Source organism: Podarcis pityusensis (genome assembly GCF_964106645.2).
Source record: "Podarcis pityusensis genome assembly, chromosome: 2".
In the NCBI taxonomy this organism is placed as follows: Eukaryota; Metazoa; Chordata; class Lepidosauria; order Squamata; family Lacertidae; genus Podarcis; species Podarcis pityusensis.
This window is the reverse complement of record NC_138029.1, coordinates 28,414,752-28,439,971: the sequence shown is the minus strand read 5'-3', so window position 1 is coordinate 28,439,971 and position 25,220 is coordinate 28,414,752. Positions and strand designations below refer to the sequence as shown.

At 47.1% G+C, this 25,220-nt stretch overlaps 1 protein-coding gene across 3 annotated transcripts in view; it reads right to left on the bottom strand.

Moving 5' to 3' along the window:
- TTYH2 (tweety family member 2) overlaps positions 1 to 25,220 on the bottom strand; it is an 83,207-nt gene that overhangs the window by 17,940 nt on the left and 40,047 nt on the right. For all 3 annotated transcript variants that reach the window (XM_080994679.1, XM_080994677.1, XM_080994678.1), the window contains exons 3-9: positions 18,440 to 18,551; positions 15,848 to 16,068; positions 7,245 to 7,340; positions 6,674 to 6,746; positions 3,444 to 3,513; positions 993 to 1,048; positions 165 to 257 (exon numbers count right to left, since the gene is read on the bottom strand). In XM_080994679.1, coding sequence (XP_080850805.1) covers positions 165 to 257; positions 993 to 1,048; positions 3,444 to 3,513; positions 6,674 to 6,746; positions 7,245 to 7,340; positions 15,848 to 16,068; positions 18,440 to 18,551 — 721 coding nt within the window. The remainder of the gene's footprint in view (positions 1 to 164; positions 258 to 992; positions 1,049 to 3,443; positions 3,514 to 6,673; positions 6,747 to 7,244; positions 7,341 to 15,847; positions 16,069 to 18,439; positions 18,552 to 25,220) is intronic.

The following is a 25,220-nucleotide window of genomic DNA, read 5'->3' as shown; positions in this document are numbered from 1 at the left end:
CCCCCCATTGCCAGCCTGGTCCTTGCCAAGAACTAATCTCACAAACGAAAAGTACAAATCTGCTTCAGCCCAGTTCTACGCAATATACGTTGACATGGAAGGCTCCACAAAATGGCTTAGCGCAGCCCTGATTCGTTAAGACAACCCAGCACTGTGCTGTTTACCTCGGCTGTAGGGAAAAGAGGGAGAGCAAACTGCATGAGGCCTTGGATCTGGATCTGCATGGTCGTGAGAGAACGCTGGTAGATGGTCAAGGCCTGCAAAGAGGGAATGTAGTACAAAATGCATGAGCCAAGCTTTCACACAGAGGGCCACAAGTTCTAAGTCTTCACCGCTTTACAAGTCGACACAACCAGCCTCTTCCAAATCCTGGGAGCCAGTCAGCCCCCCTCCTTACATGGCAAAACTTTAACCTCTCTCTCCCGCCCCCCAACCCGCTGCGAAGCCTGGGTGGTTCGACCTACGGGCTCTTAGAAGCATTTTATGGCTTCTCCTTTTCCTCTTCTCCATGAAGATTAACAGATTTTGGGAAGCCCTAGGGATGGGTTCTACAACAGGGATTGAACTTGTGAGGCAATTCCCAAGTTCAGGCAAGGAAACTCCTTTTACTGGAGAGGTGTGGTACCCATAAATCTAACTCCCCACTCCGCAAAACTTAGCTTCCGATGCGATGGGGAGTTCTTTCATAGAATGAGGGTGCAGCTATCTCTTGCAAAGTTGGAAGGAAGCCCTGTGGGCTATCTAGCTCAATGCAATAAATCTAGAGTTAAGAGCAGCCTCAAACAGCCTCTGCATGGAAACCATCGGCATGGTTACCCCTCTAGATAACTGGTTCCACTGCCAAACTGCTCTTACTGCCAAGGAAGTTTCCTTCCAATGTTCAACTACGGTCCACCCTCCTGTAATCTAAGTCTGTTAGATCTTTCCAATACAGGTAGACTGAAGACATACTATCAGGGAGTTCCTATCATCAGGGTACCCACATTTCTTACCTGCTGGAAGGGGTTGGTCAGACTCTGGCTGCAATACAGGTAGTACCGTACAATCTCTGCAAAGAAGAGGGTCCATAGGTCAATGGGACAGTGGCACCCCTATTAGCCCAACCCAACTTGAGCACATCTCCTATCTGGGAATCTGCCTGCTTGGAACACAACAAACCCTCTTGTGGCTCAAATAGAGCCATAAAGAATTGTCTCCCTTTCACAACGCTGACTCTGCATAATACTGCGTCGAAGGGAGGTGCTGCAGGAAAGCCTTGGGTCTGACCAAAGAGCTGCCAAGCCCAGGATACAAAGGAAAACAAAGCCAGGATGCGCATATTCCTGGTGCCCCACAGGACAGAATCTGCTATGGAGGCATGATTCTGTAAGAATTCCAGCTTTAATTACGGGTGACTATTATTATTATTATTATTATTATTATTATTATTGGATGCAGGTGGTGCTGTGGTTAAACCACAGAGCCTAGGACTTGCCGATCAAAAGGTCGGCGGTTCGAATCCCCGCGACGGGGTGAGCTCCCGTTGCTTGGTCCCTGCTCCTGCCAACCTAGGAGTTCAAAAGCACGTCAAAGTGCAAGTAGATAAATAGGTACCGCACCGGCGGGAAGGTAAACGGCATTTCCGTGCGCTGCTCTGGTTCTCCAGAAGCGGCTTAGTCATATTGGCCACATGACCCAGAAGCTGTACGCCGGCTCCCTCGGCCAATAAAGCGAGATGAGCGCTGCAACCCCAGAGTCGGCCACGACTGGACCTAATGGTCAGGGGTCCCTTTACCTTCACCTATTATTTATTACTGTTTATTAGTTTGTATACTGCTTAATATGCCAAAATGGCTTCTAAACAGTTTACAACTATAAAAATCAATGCTTCTGCAACAAATCCCCTGGGGCATTAAAACGCCCTTAATTAAAATATGTAATAAAACAAGCAAATTAAAAACTGTAACAGTTAAAAAACAGTTATACTGAACATTATGCTAACAAATGTAGTTCCCTGAATGCCTGTCTACCCATTAGCATGACTGTGTCATTTGCAGAGCATAATTGGCAAAGGGGTGGGGGTGGGGTGTTAACGCTTCTTGCACTGATTTTCCCATGTAAATGCCCCCCATGTGTAATTTTGTCCTAAAAAGGCGGGGGGATTGGAGTGAAGTTGTGCCCACAATTTCTGAAAAACAACAAGTCTTCAGCAAATACAATACAAGAGAGCTTTTGACACAGTGTCCAAGAGCAGTAAATGGTCTATACAACGTTTCTGTACCACTACGGAACAGACCATCATTCCACCTCTTCTTCATCACTCCAAATTTATGCAAAACATTTAAGCAAAATCCCAACAAAACTTCCAAACACTGCAATCAAAAGCTCAGGTTTATTCAAAACGGCCCAAACTGTGTAATTTATTATTTGGATTTTACATGAAAGGAACTTGTTGCAGAATATCCCAGCCACCAAGGAGAGAGACGGATGCATTGAGAGTCTTAGAAGAAGTGTTGACAGGCCACAACGTGCTCCCTGGTTCTCGTTTCATGTCCACTGCTGGTTGCAAAGAGACACATTCTGCATTTATTGTGGGCCAGAGGCAACTGGGGAGGTTTTGACAGCCCTGGCATGTTTTATCAGCTACGAAAATAAAGCTACTATGTCCCTGGAGGTCCAGGGATTGGAGCTTCCTTTCTGAACTAAGCTGAATATTTTAAAAGCTAGACTGGTGACTGGGAGCAGCCGCCGAGACCACAACACCAGTCTGAAAGACCTACACTGGCTCCCAGTATGTTTCCGAGCACAATTCAAAGTGTTGGTGCTAACCTTTAAAGCCCTAAACGGCCTCCGTCCAGTATATCTGAAGGAGTGTCTCCACCCCCATCGTTCTGCCCGGACACTGAGGTCCAGTGCCGAGGGCCTTTTGGTGGTTCCCTCGCTGTGAGAAGCCAAGTTACATGGAACCAGGCAGAGGGCCTTCTCAGTAGTGGCACCCGCCCTGTGGAACGCCCTCCTACCAGATGTCAAAGAGAAAAACAACTACCAGACTTTCAGAAGACATCTGAAGGCAGGCCTGTTTAGGGAAGCTTTTAATGTTTAATATGTTATTGTATTTTAGTATTCTGTTGGAAGCTGCCCAGAGTGGCTGGGAAAACCCAGCCAGTTGGGCAGGGTATAAATAATAAATTATTTTTATTATTATGAATATTTTAAAAGCCAAAAGTCTGTTTCAATACAAGCACAAGTGTGACCTTGGATGCCCTTTGTTCAGACAAGTATGGCGGCCTCCCTCGATCCGAGTCTGCAGCTGTACACCCTAAGGATACCCTGTGGACAGCAATGCCTATCTGAGAGCAGAAACAGGTTCAGGCGAGACAAATGGCAATGTTTGTTGCGCTTTACCCAACTTCTGTCCCAATCGAGGCATCGCCCACGCCACCCAAACGGCATAGGAATCTCACCTGCACTGAGGTCGCTTTGCGTCATGTTCATGATGAACTTATCTGGAGCCATGCAGAAGTCACTGGTACCCTATGAGAGACAGAGTTTTAAAAAGGGGGGCACTGTGATGGCTGGAAGTATGACTTGAGGAGGTCATACACCTGGTTGGTTGGGTGGGGAGGAAGGGTTGTAGCTCAGTGCAAGAACATCTACATCAGCCTTTCTTGGGTCCCCAGATGTTGTTGAACTACAACTCCCATCACCCCTAGCTAGCAAGGCCAGAGCTCAGGGATGATGGGAGTTGTAGTCCAACAACATCTGAAGACCCACAGGTTGAGAACCACTGATCTACATGATCCAGTTCCTGGAATCTGCAGGTAAGGCCAAGACTCCCTGTCTGAAACCCTGCAGGGCTGCTGTCAGTTAGTGTAGAGAAGGCACATCTAACTTCCAAGAGATTGTGATCTACTCCCACTATAAAAAAAACTGGCAGTGATCTACCGATTGGATTGACCAGAATTTTTTTGGGAAAGCTTCATCAAAGTTGTTGAGCTTTTTTCCCTTTGCTTTTTTTGGGGGGTGGGGAGGAATCAGGATCCCGCGATCGACCAGGATCGACGAGGGACATTCCACAATCAACCAGTACATCCTGGTGTAGAGAATGCAATTTTCATTACAGGTATGTGTGTCTAAAACCACACCTGTAGACAGGGTGGATTTGATTAAAACCACGATTTAAATCACTAGTCAGTAAGACTTGATTTAAATCATTTTTGTTTTTATTTTTACAAAAAGGCTCATTCTTGCTGGTATAATCTTAATATTTACAACCAGGTGAAGGTTTCACTTTCGGAATAATAAATTTTCAGAGTAGTTTTTACAGTTATATCAAAAACTACTGATATGGTTATACTATTGGAAACAAATAGACAGATAATTATGAAATTATTGTGCAGGTTTAATAAGTTAACTGTTTATATTTGGACAACTTTTCCGCTGTACTTTTATTGGAAGGAGAAAAATAAATAATCATTTCCCTAATAACAATTTGAACAATTTATTTAACTAAAACAAGAACATTACAGCATATGTATACATGTTTGTTAACTGATGTGGTTAAACATTTTTTAAAAAAAAAAAATTTAGACTGAGTTTTAGCACACATGAAAAACTTAAATCCTTATTTCCTGATGAATATCCTTTGGACTAAAATGCAACTTAAATAGAAAACTATCTTTAGAAAGATTTTTCCTCCAAAAGCATTTTATTTTAAAAATCCAATTTAAATTTAAAAAATCCATTTTTTAAAAAAAAATATTTTTAAAAATCATTGATTTTTTTATCCACCCACCCCATAGAACAGGCAACTGCTTTTAAGACTTTAGCACTATCTATGAAGGTACATTTGATTTCTATATTACCCTTCCAATTCCTCTCCTGTTATCTACAGCATTCATACATATGTGCGAGTGTGTGTGTGTGTGTGTGCGCGCACACACGCAAGTGTGAGGTGCTTCTGGTGGCCTCTCAGCCACAAAACCAACCTTTCGGGGTGGTTAATAAGAGCAGATCAACACAGAGGCTTGTAAAACACCTCCTGCCTGCAGTGCTGGAGAAAAATGGAACTATTTTTGACTTTTTAAATTTAAGGCATTTCCACCTTGCCTTTCGTTCATATTGCACTCACAAAGCAAATCTGAAACACCAAAAAAAAAGGGGGGAGCCAGCAGTAGCAGTAACACACACACACACACACACACACACACACACACACACAAATTTAAAAGTAAAAACCAGTTTGTAAATAACAGAAAAGGAACCGGGTACCAGCCTCCCCTGAACCACCAGCAGAAGATATGCTAAACCCAAGTCCTACCTGAACAACACATAATGAGAGCTTTTGAAAGGGGGCTGGCAAATCCATGAGCCTGACAGCAATGACTGCCCTGTGCCAAATCAAAACGGAATCATGCAGACTGAATCTGAGCAGTTGGACAACTTAGGGAAGCTTACTCAAAATCACTTATTGCACTTTAATAACTGACCCCCTTCGTACTCCCTATCAGGCTGGCAGTGGGAATCCCAGTACATGTTTGTGATAAATGAAAATGGAACTAAGAGCATCTTGGCTGTGAGTCCTGGAAGAGCTGCTCCCTGACTTGCAGGCCTTTTCCCACCTGGCTTGACTGACTCCAGCTACAAAAAAGGGGCCCTGACTGACTCCAGCTACAAAAATCTGAGGCTGCTGAACAGACTCTTGGGTTGGGGTCTTGTTTAGGGTTTTTTGTTGCTGTTGTGGTTATGAATTCTTTGTATCTTTATATTTAAATCTTACGTTTTACATGGCAATTTCTATTTGGTAGTTAGCGTACTTTTTGATGTGTTTTGTTTATTGTTTATGGCTACTCTTACGTTTTTAATGATGTGAATCTTTTTATGCTGTCAGCCGCCTCAAGCATCATTTTTAAGTATGGAAAAGCAGGATACAAATAAAAGGATGCTGTTGCTGTTAAGAGGTGTCGTTCCTCTGGAAACAAAACGAAACAAAACTACAAAAAGGACAGCGGTAGGCATAGCGAGAGGACCAAAATGTTTGCCCTGGCTTACCGTATTTTTCGCTCTATAAGACGCACATTTCCCCCTCCAAGAATTAAGGGGAAATGTGTGTGCGTCATATTGAGCGAATTCAGGCTCCTTGGCTTCAGCGATAGCAATGCGAAGCCTCTGAAGCGCAGTGGGAGTGCTCCCACCGTGCTCCGGAGGCTTCTGGTTGCTTTCGCTGAAGCCTGGAGAGCGAGAGGGGTTGGTGTGCACCGACCCCTCTCGCTCTCCAGGCTTCAAGGATAGCCGCCTGAGGCTTCGGGTTCTGCTCTGGAGGCTTCGGGTTCCTTTCGCTGAAGGGTAGGTGCCCCTTCAGCTAAGGCGCAGCTCAGAGAGGGGGAGATTTTTTTTTCTTGTTCTCCCCCTCTAAAACAAGGTGCTTCCTATGGTCGGGTGCGTCCTATAGAGCGAAAAATACGGTATATGCATCCAGAAATCAGAAGGCTTCAGCAGCTCACATGCTGGGAAGCTCGGGTTAGGCAGGTTTTCACCAGCCAGAGCTACCAGGTTATCCAGGAAGGGAGCACAAAAACAAAACACAAGCCATCGTAAGGCACACAGATATCGTTCCAGCTCTTAAAGCAACCTCAGATATAACACAAGGGAGGAGAGAAGAAGTGGGAAGCCACGTCCCAGGTTTTGTGCTTACCACCGCTCCTGAAACATCTGCTGCAAAGGAAGACCAGCTGAGAATGAGTGTGAAAAGCCCACAGCACAGAATCCTGTGGACAAAAGGCAAAACAGTCAGTGGACAGAAGCGGGGCTCGCTGAGAAGGTGTTGAGACAGGAACCCCCCCCCCACCACTTATGTACACAGCGCTTAGCGCAATGAGCGGCTTCTGGTCCTCGCTGCCCGCAGCCTTACAACGTACCTGTAAAGCAGGTTGCGACTGCACCTATTTTACAGACGTAGAATGGAGGCACAGCAGGGAAGGACTGTGGATGCAGCGCCCAAAATGAGCCTAGGGACAACTATGGAGACTTAACGTGCCGTGTGATGGTTTATATATTCATTCCGGTGATTTATAGCCCAACTCTCCGTTAAAATCAATCCCAGAGCAGGGTCCCAAGATGAAACAATACATAATGAAATAAAAATGACCTGAAACAAAATCCAAACCCTAACAAACAATAAAACTAGAGATTGCATTAAGGAAGCGTGAGAGTGACAAAATGCCTGCTCCGGTCAACTAACCCAAGTGCAAGAATCCTGTACTCACACAATAAGCAGACATTTGGAGTGCTTTGCTAGGCCCAGGCAGGCAATAAGGCAGATCACCAAGTCCAGGATGAAGAGCAAGAGGTAGGAGAGCCATCTGCGGAGAGAGGGAGGCTGGATATAGAATCACAGAATTGCAGAGTTGGAAGGGACCCCGTGGATCATGGAGTCCAAACCCCCAGGAATATAGGCAGCTGCCCCATACGGGGATCGAACCTGCAACCTTGGCGTTATCAGCACCACGCTGTAACCAGCTGAGCTATTCAGTTGGTGAAATGCAAGCAAGACCACAGATATTAAATGTAGGGACTGCAGTACCTCAGAAGCAGCCTTCTCCAAGCTGGAAACTCTCCCACATATTTTGGAATACAGCTTTCATCAGGCCCAGCCAGCTTGCACCAAGCCACCCCCGGCCAAACTCTTTTGACATCCGTTAAGACTGGCTGTGGCATGGAATGGACGTGAGCAACAGCCCAACCCCTCTCTCCCAACCCCTTTCCTCCTTTCACGTATTACTCAACATTTTGCAGGAGAAATCACAGGCAGCTGCGTCACTGTTTTCTTGGGGGGCCGTTATATTTTTGTGGGATGCCAACACAGCAAATGTGAAATTTCATGGCATAGGCTTTCCTAATTTTTCTGTGTAGTTTCCCCCCCGCCCCCTGACAAATATATTTATGGACACTATATGGCCCTATTCCTCGTTATTGTGGCAGTAGGGGGTGAGGGACTTAAAATAATGCAGTTGTGCAACAGCTCCTTTGATTTTTATTGGCATCGTTACGAAGAACCATGTTCTCCACACAGAGAAGCAGGACTTTGACTTTGGGCCGTGCACACTTTCTCTGGGTGGGTAGGCATCAAAACACAGAAGGGAACACTGCCATGACTACGTCTGAAATTGAAGCGTGAACTCAGCCCTGCAAATGACTGAAAAGAAAGGTGACAACTGTCCTTTCCGCATACTTGAAAAGCGTATTTCCTTGTTGAGGCTAGGGCTTTTCAGTGTCCAAGTCAGAAGATGGGCCAAGACAGCTTCCCTGCAGAAGAAGTCTAGGACTGAGAGATTTTGACAGCAGCTTCACTCTATCAGCCTCAGGGCCCAGTGCAGCATATTTCCTTACAGGGATCGACAAGGACAGGTTGGATCTCCTGCCCTTTCTCCCTTTTTAAAGTTTCTTTTTAACCCTTTGCTTACAAGGTGGTTTTCTTTTCAAGAGGTAAATGAAATCTGCAACTACATATAAAAATTAGCATATCATATGCAGCTTTTTACCTGAGATCCAGCTCCGAGGGCCTTCTGGCGGTTCCCTCATTGCAAGAAGTGAGGTTACAGGGAACCAGACAGAGGGCCTTCTCGGTAGTAGCACCCGCCCTGTGGAATGTCCTCCCATCAGATGTCAAGGAAATAAGCAGCTATCCTATTTTTAAAAGGCACCTGAAGGCAGCCCTGTTTAGGGAAGTTTTAAATATTTAATGCTGTATTGTTTTTAACACTCAATTGGGAGCCGCCCAGAGTGGCTGGGGTAACTCAGCCAGATGGGCAGGGTATAAATAAATTATTATTATTATTATTATTATTATTATTATTATTATTATGCTAATTTGCATCACAGCCCCATGCCCTGGATCTAGCAAACATCCATGGAGACCAGACAAATGCTTCTAGGACAACCAGAAGCAGGGTCTGAAAAACTCTAGTCTTCTGACAAAGCCATTTCTGAGTTGCTGTCCGTGATATTCCAGTTTCAGTTTCCCCACCCCACCCCTCTCGGTGGTTCTGAGAATTGGTGCAATTTCCAGCCTACACGGTTGTGAAGATGTGCTTGTGCGTGCGTGTGGAAACGCATGGAGAAATCTCAGAAGCTGTTGAGTGGGGCAGGGTGTGCTGAGCACTCAAGGGGCAAGAGGGCTTCAGCACATTGAACGGTTCTTTGCCCTTCTCCAAAAAGGAAAGTGAAAGGATGCAGATTTGCTTCATTTGAATAATTTATTCGGGTTGCAGAATTCACTATTCTCTGGCAGGGAGTTCTCATTTTTTTAAAAAATGTTGTTGGCATCTGTCTGTCTTGAGAGAGAGTGTCCCTCCAGGGATGAAGTCAAACTGCGTAGGGACCTCTCCAGGGTGGAAGCCTGGGCAAATGTATATGGAGGTCTTGGGCTGCCCAGACATGACCCCCTTCTCATCCTCACTGATGTGGTCCGAAGGAAATCAGAGCTATACATTTGGTATCAGCTTGGCTGCAGGAGTTGCCGGAAGGAGGCGTACAAGGCACCATCAAACTGTCTTAAGGACTCCACGCCGGATTTGTGTAGGGTTTACTCCTTAGCCCTTTCTTCTTCCAAAGATGTCCCACAAGGGTGCAGGTTTAAATATATGTACAGTGGTACCTCGGGTTACAGACGCTTCAGGTTACAGACTCCGCTAACCCAGAAATAGTACCTCGGGTTAAGAACTTTGCTTCAGGATGAGAACAGAAATCATGCTCCGACGGCACGGCAGCAGCAGGAGGCCCCATTAGCTAAAGTGGTGCTTCAGGTTAAGAACAGTTTCAGGTTAAGAACAGACCTCCAGAACAAATTAAGTTCTTAAGCCGAGGTACCACTGTATATATATGCACACAGAATACACAGTGGTACCTCGGGATGTGAAGGGGATCCGTTCCGGAGCCCCGTTCGCATCCTGAATGGAACGTAAGGCGCGACGGTGTGTCTGCGCGTGCGGCATTTTGCAGCTTCCACGCATGACATCATTTTGAGTGTCTGCGCATGTGCGAGCGGCGAAACCTGGAAGTAACACGCTCCGTTACTTCCGGGTTCCCATGGAGCGCAACCCGAAAGAGCTCAATCTGAAGCACATTCAACCCGAGGTATGACTGTACACACAGGTTTCGCTATAGCCACTAGCTAGATTTGGTGATACTTCTGGCTCCCTAATGCAAGACGTTCTGAAGGGAGGGATGCCACTGCAACACACTGCAGCTTGTACAGTGCCGTACGTGTATGTGTGCGCGTGCAGCAGTGCCACGCAGCAGCTTCTGCCCCCAGCCTTCCAGGGCAAACAAATACGTTCTCTTCTTGCTGGCAAAAGATGGGCTTTTGATCTCTCCTACCCTGCCTATGCCGCTCTGCTCTGTCTTTATTCACAGCCAGTGGCTTTTTGCCTCATTAACACTACAGAGGAGAGAAGGAGGAGCAAGATCAGTGGGTTCTTCCTCTGTTTTAATCACTGCCTGGAGTCAGGAGAGACCCAATTAAAATTCCTCTGCTGTGGTCAGGAGCTGGGCACAAGCTAGTAGCTTGGGGTCCACTGTCACAGCTCCCAAGGCGGATGCTAAATTTGGAAAGCGGGAACCGTCGGAGGGGAGCTCCAGCCTCATTTGTGGCCTCCGCTGCCATGCTGTTTAACACTTGCTGCCTCCTGAAGGTAGCTTACAATAAGAAGGCACAAATTATAAACCGGAGGGGCTAAGTCACCAAAAACACAGAACTTCTGTGCTGAATTCAATGTACATTAAAAGCTGGCCACACAGTAAAGCGGGTGTTTAGAATTTCCGCCCCACAGTCGGTTTGATTATAAGATCCTTATGACTACACAGGATGGGAAGTTAGCAGGGGAGAGGCCTTGACTAAGTGGGGAAGCACATGTTTTACATGCAAATGGAATCAGGTTCGAACCCTGGTGTTGCCCATTAAAAGGATCAGAGGAGCAGGTGATGGGGAAGATCTGAGATCCTAAAGTGTGCAGTGGGCTGGTGGTGGGGAACCTCTTCCAGCTAGAGGATTGCATGTCATGGAACTGTAGAGTTGGAAGAGACCCTCAGGATCATCTGGTCCAAGCCCACACAATACAGGAATAAGCAACTGTCCCATAAGGGGATTGAACCTGCAACCTTGGCATTATCAGCACCATGCTCTAGCGAACTGAGCTATCCTTCTGGGCAGCCACATGCCATTGGTGGGAGGGGCTGGAGGCAAAGGTGAGGAGGGCAATTAATGCAAATGTTACCTCTGTGCAGTGGGCTAATTTCTACGCACATTCATTCACCCTCCTGGGTGCTTAAGAGACTGCTACCAATTTGTGGGAAGCATTCAAGCGCATACTGGAACGTAAGGTTTGCACAGCTAAATTGGACTGGAGCACTGTCACCCTAGCACAGCAAATCCACTTTATATTTTTTAAAAAGGCAGCAGAGTTTGTGGTTTGCAAAGTGATGAGGTGATAGAGTGAAAAATGTAGGGGAAACAAATGATTAAACGGGAAGAGAAGCGCAAGCACTCTGCAAGCAAACCAGAATGAACGTTCATTGTCATATAGCTGTCCCCATAAACAAACTGAGAGTGTACACTGAATAAAGGAGTTATTTGGAGCAGCCCTCTCTCTTCCATCCAGGCAAGCAAAAAAGTGTTATGGGGGTTCAAGGACACTTTCCAGCCAGGCAAAAACTTCCAAGGAAGATGTGATGGAGATAATTGCAGGGTATGTGTGACCTGGGCAGGAGTCCTGAAATTCTCTACCCCTGCCATAAGAGAGCTGCTGCCAGCAGACAAGGGTGTGCTAGACCAGGGGTCAGCAACCTTTTTCAGCTGTGGGCCGGTCCACCGTCCCTCAGACCATGTGGTGGGCCAGACTACATGGGGGGGGGGGATGAATGACTTCCTATGCCCCACAAATAACCCAGAGATGCATTTTAAATAAAAGGGCACATTCTACTCATGTAAAAACAATCTGATTCCTGGACCGTCCACAGGCCGGATTTAGAAGGCGATTGGGCTACATCTGGCCCCCGGGCCTTAGGTTGCCTACCCCTGTGCTAGACAGACAAACACTCTGACCTGGTAAAAAGCAGCTTCCTGTGTTTGAAAAGACATCTGCCAGCATTGCAGAACTACCAAGGGACCGCTTCCCTCTGCCGCCACGTGTGACATGTATGTACTTGCCTTTATCAGCCTTTATGCAGGCGGAAATGGCACACATGGTCAAGAGAGCCTTGCCACTTCTGAGCTCTTGAATGCACGTTCTCCTTAGGAAGGTCGCTTTCAGCGTTTATTAAGGCCAGAGAGCTTTCCCCAGTTCATGAATACTCTGCACATTTTTCTTCTTCTTTTAAACATACAAAATAGGAAGGTTTGCAACTGCCAAACGGCAGACGTGTCAACAAGGTTCCCACAGTATTTTGTTCAATATTTAAGGTTGTTGCGCACTTGGATGAACTCCTAGGCGAATGGCATGTGGACAACTGACCGGTGAAAATGGAAAACCATTCATGTGGACTGCACAAACCCATGCCAGCTCTCTGCTGATACCTGCGCAGCACTGTAGTAGGGCAGCTCCCCTAAGCACCTGGGCTACCATCAGGACTGCCTAAACAGATCCCCGGAAGAGAAAGCCGTCTAGACGTATCTACCAACAGCCCAGCCATCTAGTAAACCTTTTATACAAATGTAGTTTACAGGAAGCTTAAAAGGCCTGCTCGTATTTCCCCTTCACATTAAGCCATGCCTCTTTTAATTAGCAAGCCCTTTTGGCTACGTCAGTCTTTTACTAAGCAAGCATCATTCTAGACATTCTGACGGCCTTTCAGATAAACAAAGCTGCGTGACTGCCAGTCATTCAAGCCCGAATCAAAGACCTTGGATTTGGCGGCCACAACCTGCTGCTGTGCCACATGACCGGCTCAGAAGACCACTCATTCAACAGACTCTTCCCCTCACTAACAATTAATAGAGTCATAGAACTGGAAGGGACCCTGCGGATCATCTGGTCCAACCTCCTGCAATGCAGGAATATGCAGTTGTCCTATACAGGGATCAAGATGTGGGTGGCGCTGTGGGTTAAACCACAGAGCCTAGGACTTGCCAATCGGAAGGTCGGCGGTTCAAATCCCCATGATTTGAACGGGGTGAGCTCCTGTTGCTCAGTCCCTGCTCCTGCCAACCTAACAGTTTGAAAGCATGTCACACACACACACACACACACACACACACGTCAAAGTGCAAGTAGATAAATACCGTATTTTTCGTTCTATAGGACGCACATTTCCCCCTCCAAAAATTAAGGGGAAATGTGTGTGCGTCCTATAGAGCGAATGCAGGCTGCGCCGTCTCGCTGCTCTAGCTTGGGGACGGCTGCGCGCAAACCTCTGCAGGGCAGCGGGGTGCCTTCACCCCGCTGTCCTGCAGAAGCTAGCAAGGCTGTTCCCAAGCCAGAACAGCGAGACAGAGGGCTCCGTTTCGCTGCTCTAGCTTGGGCAGCGGGGCGCTGCGCTCCAAAGGCTTCAGGGATCTTTGAGGCTGGCGGTGGGGGAAAGCAGCGCTTCCCCCCCACCGCCAGCCCCACAAGCTCTGGTGAATGTACCTTGAACGCACCTTGTTTTAGAGGGGGAGAACAAGAAAAAAAAATTTTTCCCTGTTCTCCCCCTCCTATGATCCGGTGCGTCCAATGGAGCGAAAAATACGGTAGGTACCGCTCTGGCGGGAAGGTAAACAGCGTTTCCGTGCGCTGCTCTGGTTCGCCAGAAGCGGCTTAGTCATGCTGGCCACAAGACCCGGAAGCTGTACGCCGGCTCCCTCGGCCAATAAAGCGAGATGAGCGCCGCAACCCCAGAGTCGGCCACAACTGGACCTAATGGTCAGGGGTCCCTTGCCATTATCAGCACCACGCTCCAACCAACTGAGCTACCCAGGCATTCAAGCTCTACCCAAACCCCAAGTGCACAGAGGCATTCAAACTTGTGCAACAGCCGCATGAGCGTTTTTGAATCCAGAAATCTTTCTGATGCCTGCCTTCTCCCTCAACTGTAGAGGCATACTCAGTTTCTACCTTGCAGTCGTACTGACACAACTTACCCTTACATCTGAGTACAGTAGAATCCCCCCCCCCCCAAAAGTGGAGCTTATTTTCCCCAAGCGCCACAGGCTCCTTTACCCAGAGCCCATTCAAAAAGGTGCCATCTGCCTTTATGTAATGCTAACGTTTCCTCCTGAGCAGAAATGTCACAAGTGCCTGCAGCATGACGGGCTGCTAGGTTTGCCTCTTAAGAAGAAACACCTTCCGTTTAAAGGGTGCCGCTAAGCGCTGAGAAGGATACATAACTCAAAACATATTTGCTTTGGCAAAACCCTGGAGGCAGTGAGAGGAGGGGGCGGTGGCAGAGTTTGACTGAGAACAAGGTTAGGACAGTGCGCTCGCAAGACCCACAGTTGCTCAACGCCACAGCTATTCTCCTGGTGCCCTCGTTGCCTTAACAAATGCCCCGAGGGTTCCCACAACAGGAAAGACGTCCTCGAGTTAAGCCATCATCCTCATCCCTCGACTAACATGTGAGCATCCCATTCAGACACAATCCTGCTTCCATTTATTCAGCCCAAAAGGACCAATAAAGGATGGGGACAGTAACTCACGACTCTTCCTCCTCCTTTTACGGCTGTACAGAAGTGGCTTACCTGGTGGGAGTGGATATGTAATGCTAGCTTCCCAACAGCGGAGGCACTGCTGACACTCAGTGGGAGAATGAGAGGTGAGGTGGCAGGGAGATTGCATCAGTGGGAGCTGCTGGATTGGCTCTGCCCGTGTGCCCACACCATGCTGACCTCAGCCATGACCCTGCAGCTGGAAAGCTAGTGTTGCAGCTCTTTCCCTATTGTCAGACTGACTTCTGCTGCTGAAATAATCACAGTCTTTCAATTCTGTATTCAGCATTACCAGTGCAGATTAAGACTGTTGCTACGATGCACTGATGTGATGAAAACATTATAGTGCTTTGAGCAAATCACCTCCTCATGGTGCAAAGTGAGTGATCCCAAAAAAGTGGCCTTATTTACTGCCCCATGCCCCTGCTATTACAGAATGGCTGAGTGGATTGCAGCCCCTTTCTCTTGCCCATGTTCCTCCTGTTATCTCCCCAACCACTTTCCTACAAGGCACCACCAAGAACAGGGAACCTACAAATATGATTGGATTGCAACTCTTACCATGGCCACCAGCCACGTTGTCTGGTGGGAACTGGAGTCCGACAATTTTTGGAAGGCCCCCACCCCATCCTAGGGGAGGGATTCCAAAGTGGAGGAGAGAGATGAACAAGGGGATTCCCACCTCCTGACTCCGTGATGATGTAACAGTTTCCATAAGTCTAAGATTAAACACCCCTCCATTGTCTTACAGGAAGCAGGTGGTGCTGTGGTCTAAACCACTGAGCCTAGGGCTTGGCGATCAGAAGGTCGGCAGTTTGAATCCCCATGACGGGGTGAGCTCCTGTTGTTCGGTCCCAGCTCCTGCAAGTAGATAAATAGGTACCGCTCCGGCGGGAAGGTAAACGGCGTTTCCGTGTGCTGCTCTGGTTTCACCAGAAGGGGCTTAGTCATGCTGGCCACATGACCCAGAAGCTGTCTGCAGACAAACGCCGGCTCCCTCGGCCTAAAGAGCGAGATGAGCGCTGCAACCCCAGAGTCGTCCGCGACTGGACCTAACGGTCAGGGGTCCCTTTACCTTTGTCTTTGAGATGCTCTGCTTTTGACAGGAAATGCAAGGCTGTATAGCAAACTCCATGAAGTCTCCCAATGGGCCATGCACCCCGCCCTCCGCAATATCCCCTCTCAACTTACCTGTAATATTCCACGTAACCAACTTCACCAGCGACTTGAGACAGGTCTACAGTGACGTCGTTCCAGACAGGGAGCCCCGAGAGCTGCAGCACAATATTGCCAGCCATCTGCTGCAGGAACTTGAGCGTCTGCACATAGTCGCCTCGGGTGGCAAAGATCTCGTTCAGCCGCGCCAGGTGCTGCTCCAGAGCCACCTTCATCTGCACAGAGGTGTTTGAGACCTGGGAAAAGACAGCAGGCAGACCATTCAGAACCAGCAAGCTGGTTTCTTTCTGAACCAGTCATGTTTTCTATGGGTAGAAGGGGCGGCCAAGAACAGCTCAAAGTCAAAGAGTTTCCTTCGGCTTCCATCACGTGCACAAACACGACTTTGACCAAATCTCTTCAAATACACTCAAGGAAAAGATCCGCTGAAACCAGAATAATCACCACCACCTCAGTTTCTATAGCCCAAATCCCAAAAGCAGATTGGTGAAATTACATATGCATGCACTAGAAGAACAGACCAAAAAAACTCTACCCTAATAATGGAACTGTAGAGTTGGCAGCGACCATGAGAGTCATCTAGTCCAGGGGTTGGCAAAGTTTACTTCACCTGGGCTGGTTCACTCCAGTGGAGATCCCTCCATGGGCTGGATCGTGTGTGTGTGTGTGTGTGTGTGTGTGAGCGTGCACGGATGCAATTTCTGGTGTCTGCGTCTGTGCAGATGCGATTTCCGGTGTCTGCATCTGTGCAAACGCATTTTCAGCGTCTGAGCATGCGCAGACCCAATTTCAGTCACCACGGAAGCGAGTCCCTACGTTGCACTGCGCCGGTTTAGCACAATGTGTGGGGACTTGTAGAGAGGGCGGCTCGGTTAGGGTGCGGCTTGTGGGCTGGTTAAACAACCCCCGTGGTCCGCTTGTGGCCCATGGGCCTTAGGTTGCCTACCCCTGATCTACTCCAACCCCCTGGAATGCAGGAATCTTTTACCCAATGTGGGAACCCTGAGATTATGCTCCAGCGACTGAGCTATCCCAGTTTAACCACTTGAATGGCCTCCATTATGTGAGCAACGAAGATGGCTAAAGTCTGCTCCAAATAATCTCCCTGTTTACTGGTGTTGCACTGGCACCCACAAAAAGGAACTCTTTTCCAATACAAAAGCTGCTATGGAATCTATCTATAGGCCTCCTTCTGGCCACACAGAAGTCAAAGCAGCAAGAAAGCAAGGACAAAGCTCTACACAGCAGAGCCTCTTCCCTTCAAAATATTCTGCGAAGTCAGAAAATCCATAATTGACATTTTCATAGTAGATTTTTAAAGTGAGTAACCCACCTGGAGTCATTAGGGTGAAAGGTTGGTACAGGAGCTTGGCACGCTAAAACGATCAGGCGCTCCAAGAACCAGTGAAAGCAAGCCAACTACAGGGCATGGATATATATTGAAACTGAGGGCATCATTTGAATACATTGTATTCACTGCCTAGTACTTAAATATCGCTAGGCTTTTTGGATTACCACCACCACCACTCAGAAACAGAAAACCCAGTGTGTGTATATGTGAAGTAAACCCAGGAGAAACACAAATTAAACCAAGATGCTAGGAGTACCATTAGTCCCCTAGATGGAGAGAGAGGTTTCATTTCCAAACCGGTCACCTTTTGGTAGTAGTGTGCTGTTGTTGTCATTTTGCAGTTGGGAGTTTCCATCTCAGGTCTTAAGCACTGCTGCTGCCTTTTTTCAGCTGTGGCTTTCTGCCAGGAATTCCTGAAGAAGTCATGAGAAGCATGGACCCAACAGACTCCCAGGTGATACGCTACTGGTTCTCCCTGGGCACGGTGCCATCTGAATTGTTCTAGAGCTGTGTTCTCAACAGCACCAGAATCAGAGGCGTGCGGCGACATTTTTGGCAGGGGAAGAGTTAGGGATAGAGGGGGGCCAGCTTGCGATGGCTACTGGAAGGGGGGGGGGATGCCATGCTTGTGAGCATCACGCCGGCCCCCCTAAGCCGGGCAGAAGCTTCCAGGGCTTTGCAAAGGAGGCACCAGGCTTTAATACTCTAATTTACTACCACCAGCAGCTTAAACTATAGCCCCCACCCACCAACCCTGTGCTTTCAGCACTGGACTCTCCAGTCCTCTGTGATTCTGGGGTCCAACAGATCTCAAGTTCTGCCTTTTCTAGACACTGGGTTTCCAAAGGTTATCAGGAAAAAGCTATGATCTGCACCCAACACTGACCGAGGGGAGTAGAACCGCTTTGTGCTTCCCATCCCTTCCTATCTCTGTCTCAATTTCTGAAACGAAATTGTCTCCATTTTCGCCTCTGGGAAACGCAGAAAGTAGGGTCAGGCTGTGAATTCTGACAGCAGAGAGCACATGCTCTCCTCCGGATTAAAACGGAGATAGATGAAGGAGGCTTTAACACAATGTTTGGCTTGTTTGCACCAGCCTCTGTGCTCTCCCTAGGAAGAGACATTGTTGTTCTCAGACAGCTGCTCTCAATCTCAGGCATTTCAGATAATTCATCAGGACCAGAGCGCTTGCATTAGATGAAAAGGGGGAAGGGGGGAAGAATAATAATATCGGCTCAACCCATCAGATTTCTTACCAGCGAATCAATCTCCGAAAGAGTGCGATTAGCATTATTTAGGGCGTAGATCAGTTGATAAACCCCATCGTTGGTTTCGCTGTTGCCATAGAAACCAATGCCAACAGCAGCACTGGGAATGAAAGAAACACAGAAATATGGGTTAGAAGAGGAGAGAATAAAAGTCAGTGTTATTTAAGGTAAGGGCTGAAACAAAGGCCTCATTTAGGCCAACCCGTCACTTTAAGATACCATTCTCAATTCCCCACAGAGAAGTTACACCTCCCTTTGAATATACAAAGTACATAATTGGTTTTGTCTGGCAGGGAGATGGAGGATAGCCCATCTTCCGATTTCCAAAAGCTGTCAAAAACACTTTCCCTGACAGAGCCACCTGTCAATCATGAAACTGAAAATATGGCCCTTGCCTAACAGTCCTTTGTCCCTCTAAGCCCCTCAGCTGGACTATCAACATTGCTGTGTTACACATGAGGAGACCAGGTGTCCGTTTGTAAGCAGCTGCAATAGGACAGGCTTGAATTGAAACATTTTCTTTCTTTTAGAAGCACCATTCTGCTTTTAGCTTTGTCCTCCGGTCCTTTTATTCTGAATCAACTTCATGTTGGAGTTTGGGGTGCATTTGTGCCAGACTCAAAGGAAAGTTCCCCCTCAGGCGCTCAGATCAACTTGAGTGATGGTGTGTGTGTGTGTGTGTGTGTGTGTGTGTGTGTGTAGTGACAGAGAAATCAAACTACGCTGGTATCTGGCGAGAGACACAAGAATATAAGAGTCTGCTGGATCATACCAATGGCCCATCTAGTCCAGCATTCTGTTCTCACAGTGGCCAGCCGGATCCCTGTGGGAAATCCACAACCAGGATTTGAGTAAAAAAGAACCCTCCCCTGCTGTGGTTTCCAGCAATGCATATTCAGAACCATTACTGTCTCCAGCTGTGGAGGCAGAGTGGCAATCCTCTATAGTCCTCTCCTCCGGGAAGTTGTCTAATCCTCTCTTAATTTTTTTATGTTTCCAGGTGCCATAAGAAAGCTGTAGAGATAGTGCAGGATAGTGCGCACCCGGAAAATGATCTCTCTCAGCTTCTGCCTTCTGGAAGAAGGTACAGGGTTACAAAGACTAGGACTAGCCTCCTGAGAAACAGTTTCTATCCAAATGAGATTTTGGTTTTAAACGCAGTGTAAGGTAGTCTTTAAGTAAGTACAGTGGTACCTCGGGTTACATACACTTCAGGTTACATATGCTTCAGGTTACAGACTCTGCTAACCCAGAAATAGTACCTCGGGTTAAGAACTTTGCTTCAGGATGAGAACAGAAATCGTGCTCCGGCGGAGCGGCAGCAGCAGGAGGCCCCATTAGCTAAAGTGGTGCTTCAGGTTAAGAACAGTTTCAGGTTAAGAACGGACCTCCAGAATGAATTAAGTACTTAACCTGAGGTACAACTGTATATTGTATTCACTTATGGGGTATCAGAGGTTTTAGGGGCTGACCAGGCTGGGATAGCAGGCTTGTGGGTTTTTGAATGTCTGATGTAGATTTTTTCAATTTCGTTGTTCTGTATGGGACAATGACAATAAAGATTATTGTATTGTATTGTATTGTATTGTATTGTATTGTATTGTATTGTATTGTATCGTATCGTATCGTATCGTATCGCATCGTATCATAAAGCAGTCCGGGAGGCAGGCAAGATAAATGCTCTCTTTGATTCCCATTGCAATTATTTGCTTTGCACCCCTGGAAAGCCTTCTCATCTAGAAGTCAAGGGGAATGGCCTACCTAGACTGACAGCAGTGGAAGGGAGGGAGTGAAAGTTCTCTCCCCCCCCCCCCAACAGACTTAAAGTGGCTTCATAAGATATTCACCAGGATAGTCAATCTGCCCAAAGAGGAAATGCAGAAACCCCTCCAAACTCAGAACTGCAACTGTATAATGGGTGTGATTTGTAAGAACTAGGAAACACCTAGAGTAGGTTTGTTATAGGAATCCTAAGGTCCTGTGTATATATATAAAATAAACATTCATAAATACACAAGGCAAACACACACATAAGTATATAAACCACGTGTCTGAAATAGTACAGGAGAACAATCCTAAAGCCATTTTGACTCTTCCAGTAACCTCAAATATTCTCCCCTTTGCTCACAAATCCTGTCTAAGGGTGAGCCTGTGACCTGGATTCAGGAACTAAGTATTTACAATCACAAAATATTGGCCAGGCTGCCCAGGTAGAACAATGATTGATCATTATCAGGTATCCTGACAGACAGGTTTTCTGCTGTAGACCTCGCCCCTGTGATGTATTTCTGTGGTAGACTGCCCCCGTGACGTATTTCTGCTGGGGACCACCTCTTTCTGTGATGTATGTATGATGTGCAAGTAGATAAATAGGTACCGCTCCGGCAGGAAGGTAAACAGCGTTTCTGTGTCCTGCTCTGGTTTCACCAGAAGTGGCTTAGTCATGCTGGCCACATGACCCGGAAAAACTGTCCGGGGACAAATGTCGGCTCCCTCGGCCTGTAAAGCAAGATGTGCGCCACAACCCCAGAGTCGTTCGTGACTGGACTTAACTGCCAGAGATCCTTTACCTTTACCCTGAGCCAAAGGTAGGCAATTTCAAAAGTAAGAGCTTGCACACCATTGTTTTGGGTTCCTCTCCTCCCTCTCTGCGTGGGGGGAGCGGGGAACCCTGTTGCAACAGTTTAATAAAGATCATGCTTATTAGCTGCTTTGCTTCTCAATATTCTCTGGTTGGCCTCTGATATTTTCTCCTTCCGACAGGGGACCTACTTAAGGATTCTATATGGGCTCTTGGATACCCCATAAGGGAAAAGGAGCAGCCCCCCCCCTTATAACAGGTTCCTGCGTCCAATTTCAGGAGGTGGCTGGGTGGTCTTGAGGTTCCATTTTTTAAATAAATGCTGAGCTAAGCCAAGCCCTTTTCGCTCAACTTGCCCCAGAAACAACCAAACGTTCTGCCGGCAGGATCGTAGGATGCCTGGATGAGTCCCACTATGAAGTGTGCTTTATGTATCGGCGCAAAGGAGCAATTGCTGCAAGACACTCAATACTGGAAATGGAAGAAAGCCAGAGAGAACTTGCTCACATATTTCAGGTGTCTTGTTACAACCCACAGTGTTTAACCCAAACAGAGAGATGTTTTTAAGCCGCCGGTAGCAGCCAAATAGGAAATGATTGTTTCACATTTGTAATAATGTAAGAACCTTGCCAGTTTGCAGCTAAAACAGCTTCTTTTCGGAGAGAGCTTACAATTTACATTAGATAAGCAGGACTGGGGTCAGAGAGAGGCCAGAGGATGACCATGATTTAGTGGGGGGGGGGGGAGATGCGCCAGTTCTGGAGGGAGAGGAGAACGGAAGTGCTGAGAAGGTGCCAGTAGAAACTGTCTCCTCTCTTGGCCTTTTAAGACATTAGTGGTCCCCTGCCAATTGACAACAGAGCACTGCCAACCAGATTCACTCCCTCCAACTCGGGGGCTTAAAAAGGATGCTACAAGCCTGCGACACACTGAGCTGTAAGTGAGTTCTCTCCCAAACACCCAAGAGATTTAGGCCAAAAGGCAGCGGCGGCTGCGGCGGGGGGAAGCCCTCCAACCTCGCCCCCGCCCCTAAGCAGCTTATCAGAATCTGTTGAAAGAAATGTTCCTCTGGATTACAGCTGCTCCTTGATTTAACCTTCAAGAAAGAATTCTAGGGTCTCTGGAAAACTCCAGCCAGAAACAATTCCTCTATGCCAGGGTAAATGCCAAGGACCCGGAGTCAGAGATCAGGACAGTAAATTGGTGCTCTTTGGTTTATGGAAGGGAAATGGGTGTGAGGAAAAAAGATGCCTTTGGCAAACCCCCTTCTTCCAGATAAATTACATTATATCTATGGGAAGGGCCCCGGGGGCATTACTGTTTTGTTGTTTTGGTTAGTTATTTACTTGTATTTTATTCTGTGAACCACCTTGATGAAAGGCAGTACAGTGGTACCTCGGGTTACATACGCTTCTGGTTACAGACGCTTCAGGTTACAGACTCCGCTAACCCAAAAATAGTACCTTGGGTTAAGAACTTTGCTTCAGGATGAGAACAGAAATCGTGCTCCAGCGGTGCGGCAGCAGCAGTAGGAGGCCCCATTAGATAAGTGGTGCTTCAGGTTAAGAACAGCTTCAGGTTAAGAATGGACCTCCGGAACGAATTCAGTACTTAACCCAAGGTACCACTGTATAGGAATTTAATAAACAACAACAACAACACACCAAACACATGCAGAAGGGTAGTACAACGGTACCTCAGGTTACAGACACTTCAGGTTACAGATGCTTCAGGTTACAGACTCCGCTGTACCTCGGGAAATAGTACCTCGGGTTAAGAACTTTTCTTCAGGATGAGAACAGAAATCGTGCAGTGGTGGTGCAGTGGCAGCAGGAGGCCCCATTAGTTAAAGCGGTACCTCAAGTTAAGAACAGTTTCAGGTTAAGAACAGACCTCCAGAACGAATTAAGTTCTTAACCCGAGGTACCACTGTATATAAATTTAACACCAACACATGCAGAATACCACAATTCAGAACAGCTAACACACTCTAGTTTTACAATCAGGTTTTTAGAATTCCTGAAATGGGCGCTGGAAATGTAGGTTCGTGAAATGTACCCATTCCTAACTGCTGAGCTGAAGCAGCCAATAAGGAAGGCTGGTTGACTCCGACTCACGCCTCTCCTTGCTGCATTGGCAATAAAAATGATTCATCCTGGCCAGTTCTCCCCTATTAGCCTTTGAATGAGCTCCCTATTTCAAATGGGCCCCTGCTGTTTGGCTACAGCATATCTCTGGCTGTAAATAACAACAAAAGCGATGCTCGGCTATGGCTACGCTTCTCTCCGCTGCTTCCGCTGTTCACTGAACGTTGAAGGTTAGCTCCGAAATTATGGCCCCCCTATGGAAGCCTGCTGATGCTGCTTCCATGGGGAGGCAGCAGCACAACTGCACCGTGAAAACTCGCGCTTTAGTGGATAAGAATGTGCTCCACCGGCATGGAAATTCCCTGTAGCTCAAATTCATGTGGTTGATGCACCTCAGAAGTAATGGCATCAAAGCAGAGCTTCTGACGCAGGGGAACTGTTTCCAGTGGTCAGGGATGGCATGGTTCTTATCAAGGCACCATTTTTAACCAAGAGAAAAATAGGTTCTCCCACCTGGAGAGGCACTAACAGCTCCTATTTTAATATAACTCTTATTCGCACATGTCATGTTACTGTGAGTTACAATCCAGCTTTAGCTACACTTCAAATTGCGCAAACCTCAGGGGTGCACGCACACACAACTGAAAGCCAGCCTGGATACACCTGAATACCTGGATTTGAGTTGTGTGCGTTTACATTGCTGGGAATGCTTGCGATAGATCTAAAAATTCAAACTACTGGGCAGTGTAAGCGGGTCTCTCTGCTGTCACTTTTAGGACTCCGTTTGCAAATGCTTAGCAAAAGCCTTGAGAGGTTCTGCTCTTTTTAATAATGGCGCGTGTTGCAAAAAAATCCACCCCCCCCCATTAGGCTTGCCTTCCCATTCCGTTTCCCTTTGCCATTTCTGCATCTAAAGGCTACTTCTTGCACGGTTGCTGGTATTTGCACGCCAATACCAAGTGCGGGGTGGGGAGAGAAGTGAGATGCTGCCACACTCCCATCAGATATGAAGTGTGCACGCTTGCAAATTGTAATGTAATAAAACAGTTACTTTTCCCTTAAAGAGAAGCGAGTGGGAAGCCCTTCTGATTATAATGACAGCCCTTTGGGATCAGAGCAAAAGACCTACCTATTCCAGCATTTTAATTAATGAATGAATTAATTAGATTTATCTACAGTGAGATGTGTACAGTGAGAACTAGCCCTGAGTGCTGGTGCTGGATGGCTATTTGAGGAAACCTGTAAGCTTCGCTGGCAGAAGCGGAATACAATGGTACCTCGGGTTAAGTACTTAATTTGTTCCAGAGGTCCGTACTTAACCTGAAACTGTTCTTATCCTGAAGCACCACTCTAGCTAATGGGGCCTCCTGCTGCTGCCGCGCCGCCGGAGCACAATTTCTGTTCTCATCCTGAAGCAAAGTTCTTAACCTGAAAGCACTATTTCTAGGTTAGTGGAGTCTGTAACCTGAAGCGTATGTAACCTGAAGCATATGTAACCTGAAGCGTATGTAACCCAAGGTACCACTGTATTTGTCTACATACTTCCCCTGTTCTTCTGCAGGTGGGTGGTTTTTTAATTTTTTTATGGCTTCACCGATGCCTTTAGTACTAAAGAAGATTCTTTTGGGTGGGGGGGGGGGATAGGGGAGAATGCAGTGTGAAATGACTGTAAGCAGAAAGGGGTCTGCTTATATAAGGAAGGAGCTCCAGCCTGGAAAGGCAAGCTTGACTGATCTAAAGTAATAGGTTTGAAGAGCAAGAACGAACCTGAAACTCAGGATTCTCCATTCCCACAGATTTCCCTAAATCATCCATTTTATAGCATACAGCAAGCAGAAAATAGAAGTCTGCTAGGTGTAGCGTAACAGGCGGGGAGCTTCGCTCTGATCGATGCTCTTGCTACGCATTTAAGATTCGAAGAACCAGATGCCCAGCAGTCAGTGCAAGAGCTGCTCTATATTGTTGCACTCGCAATCAAAGCGCCCTGGGGACCTGAAAAGCACTTAGGATATTTATTACTCTGCCTACCCCTCATCTCACTCATCCAAAGCTTATGGATAGGAGACAATATAGCCAGAATTTCAACAAGCCTAAAGCCCCA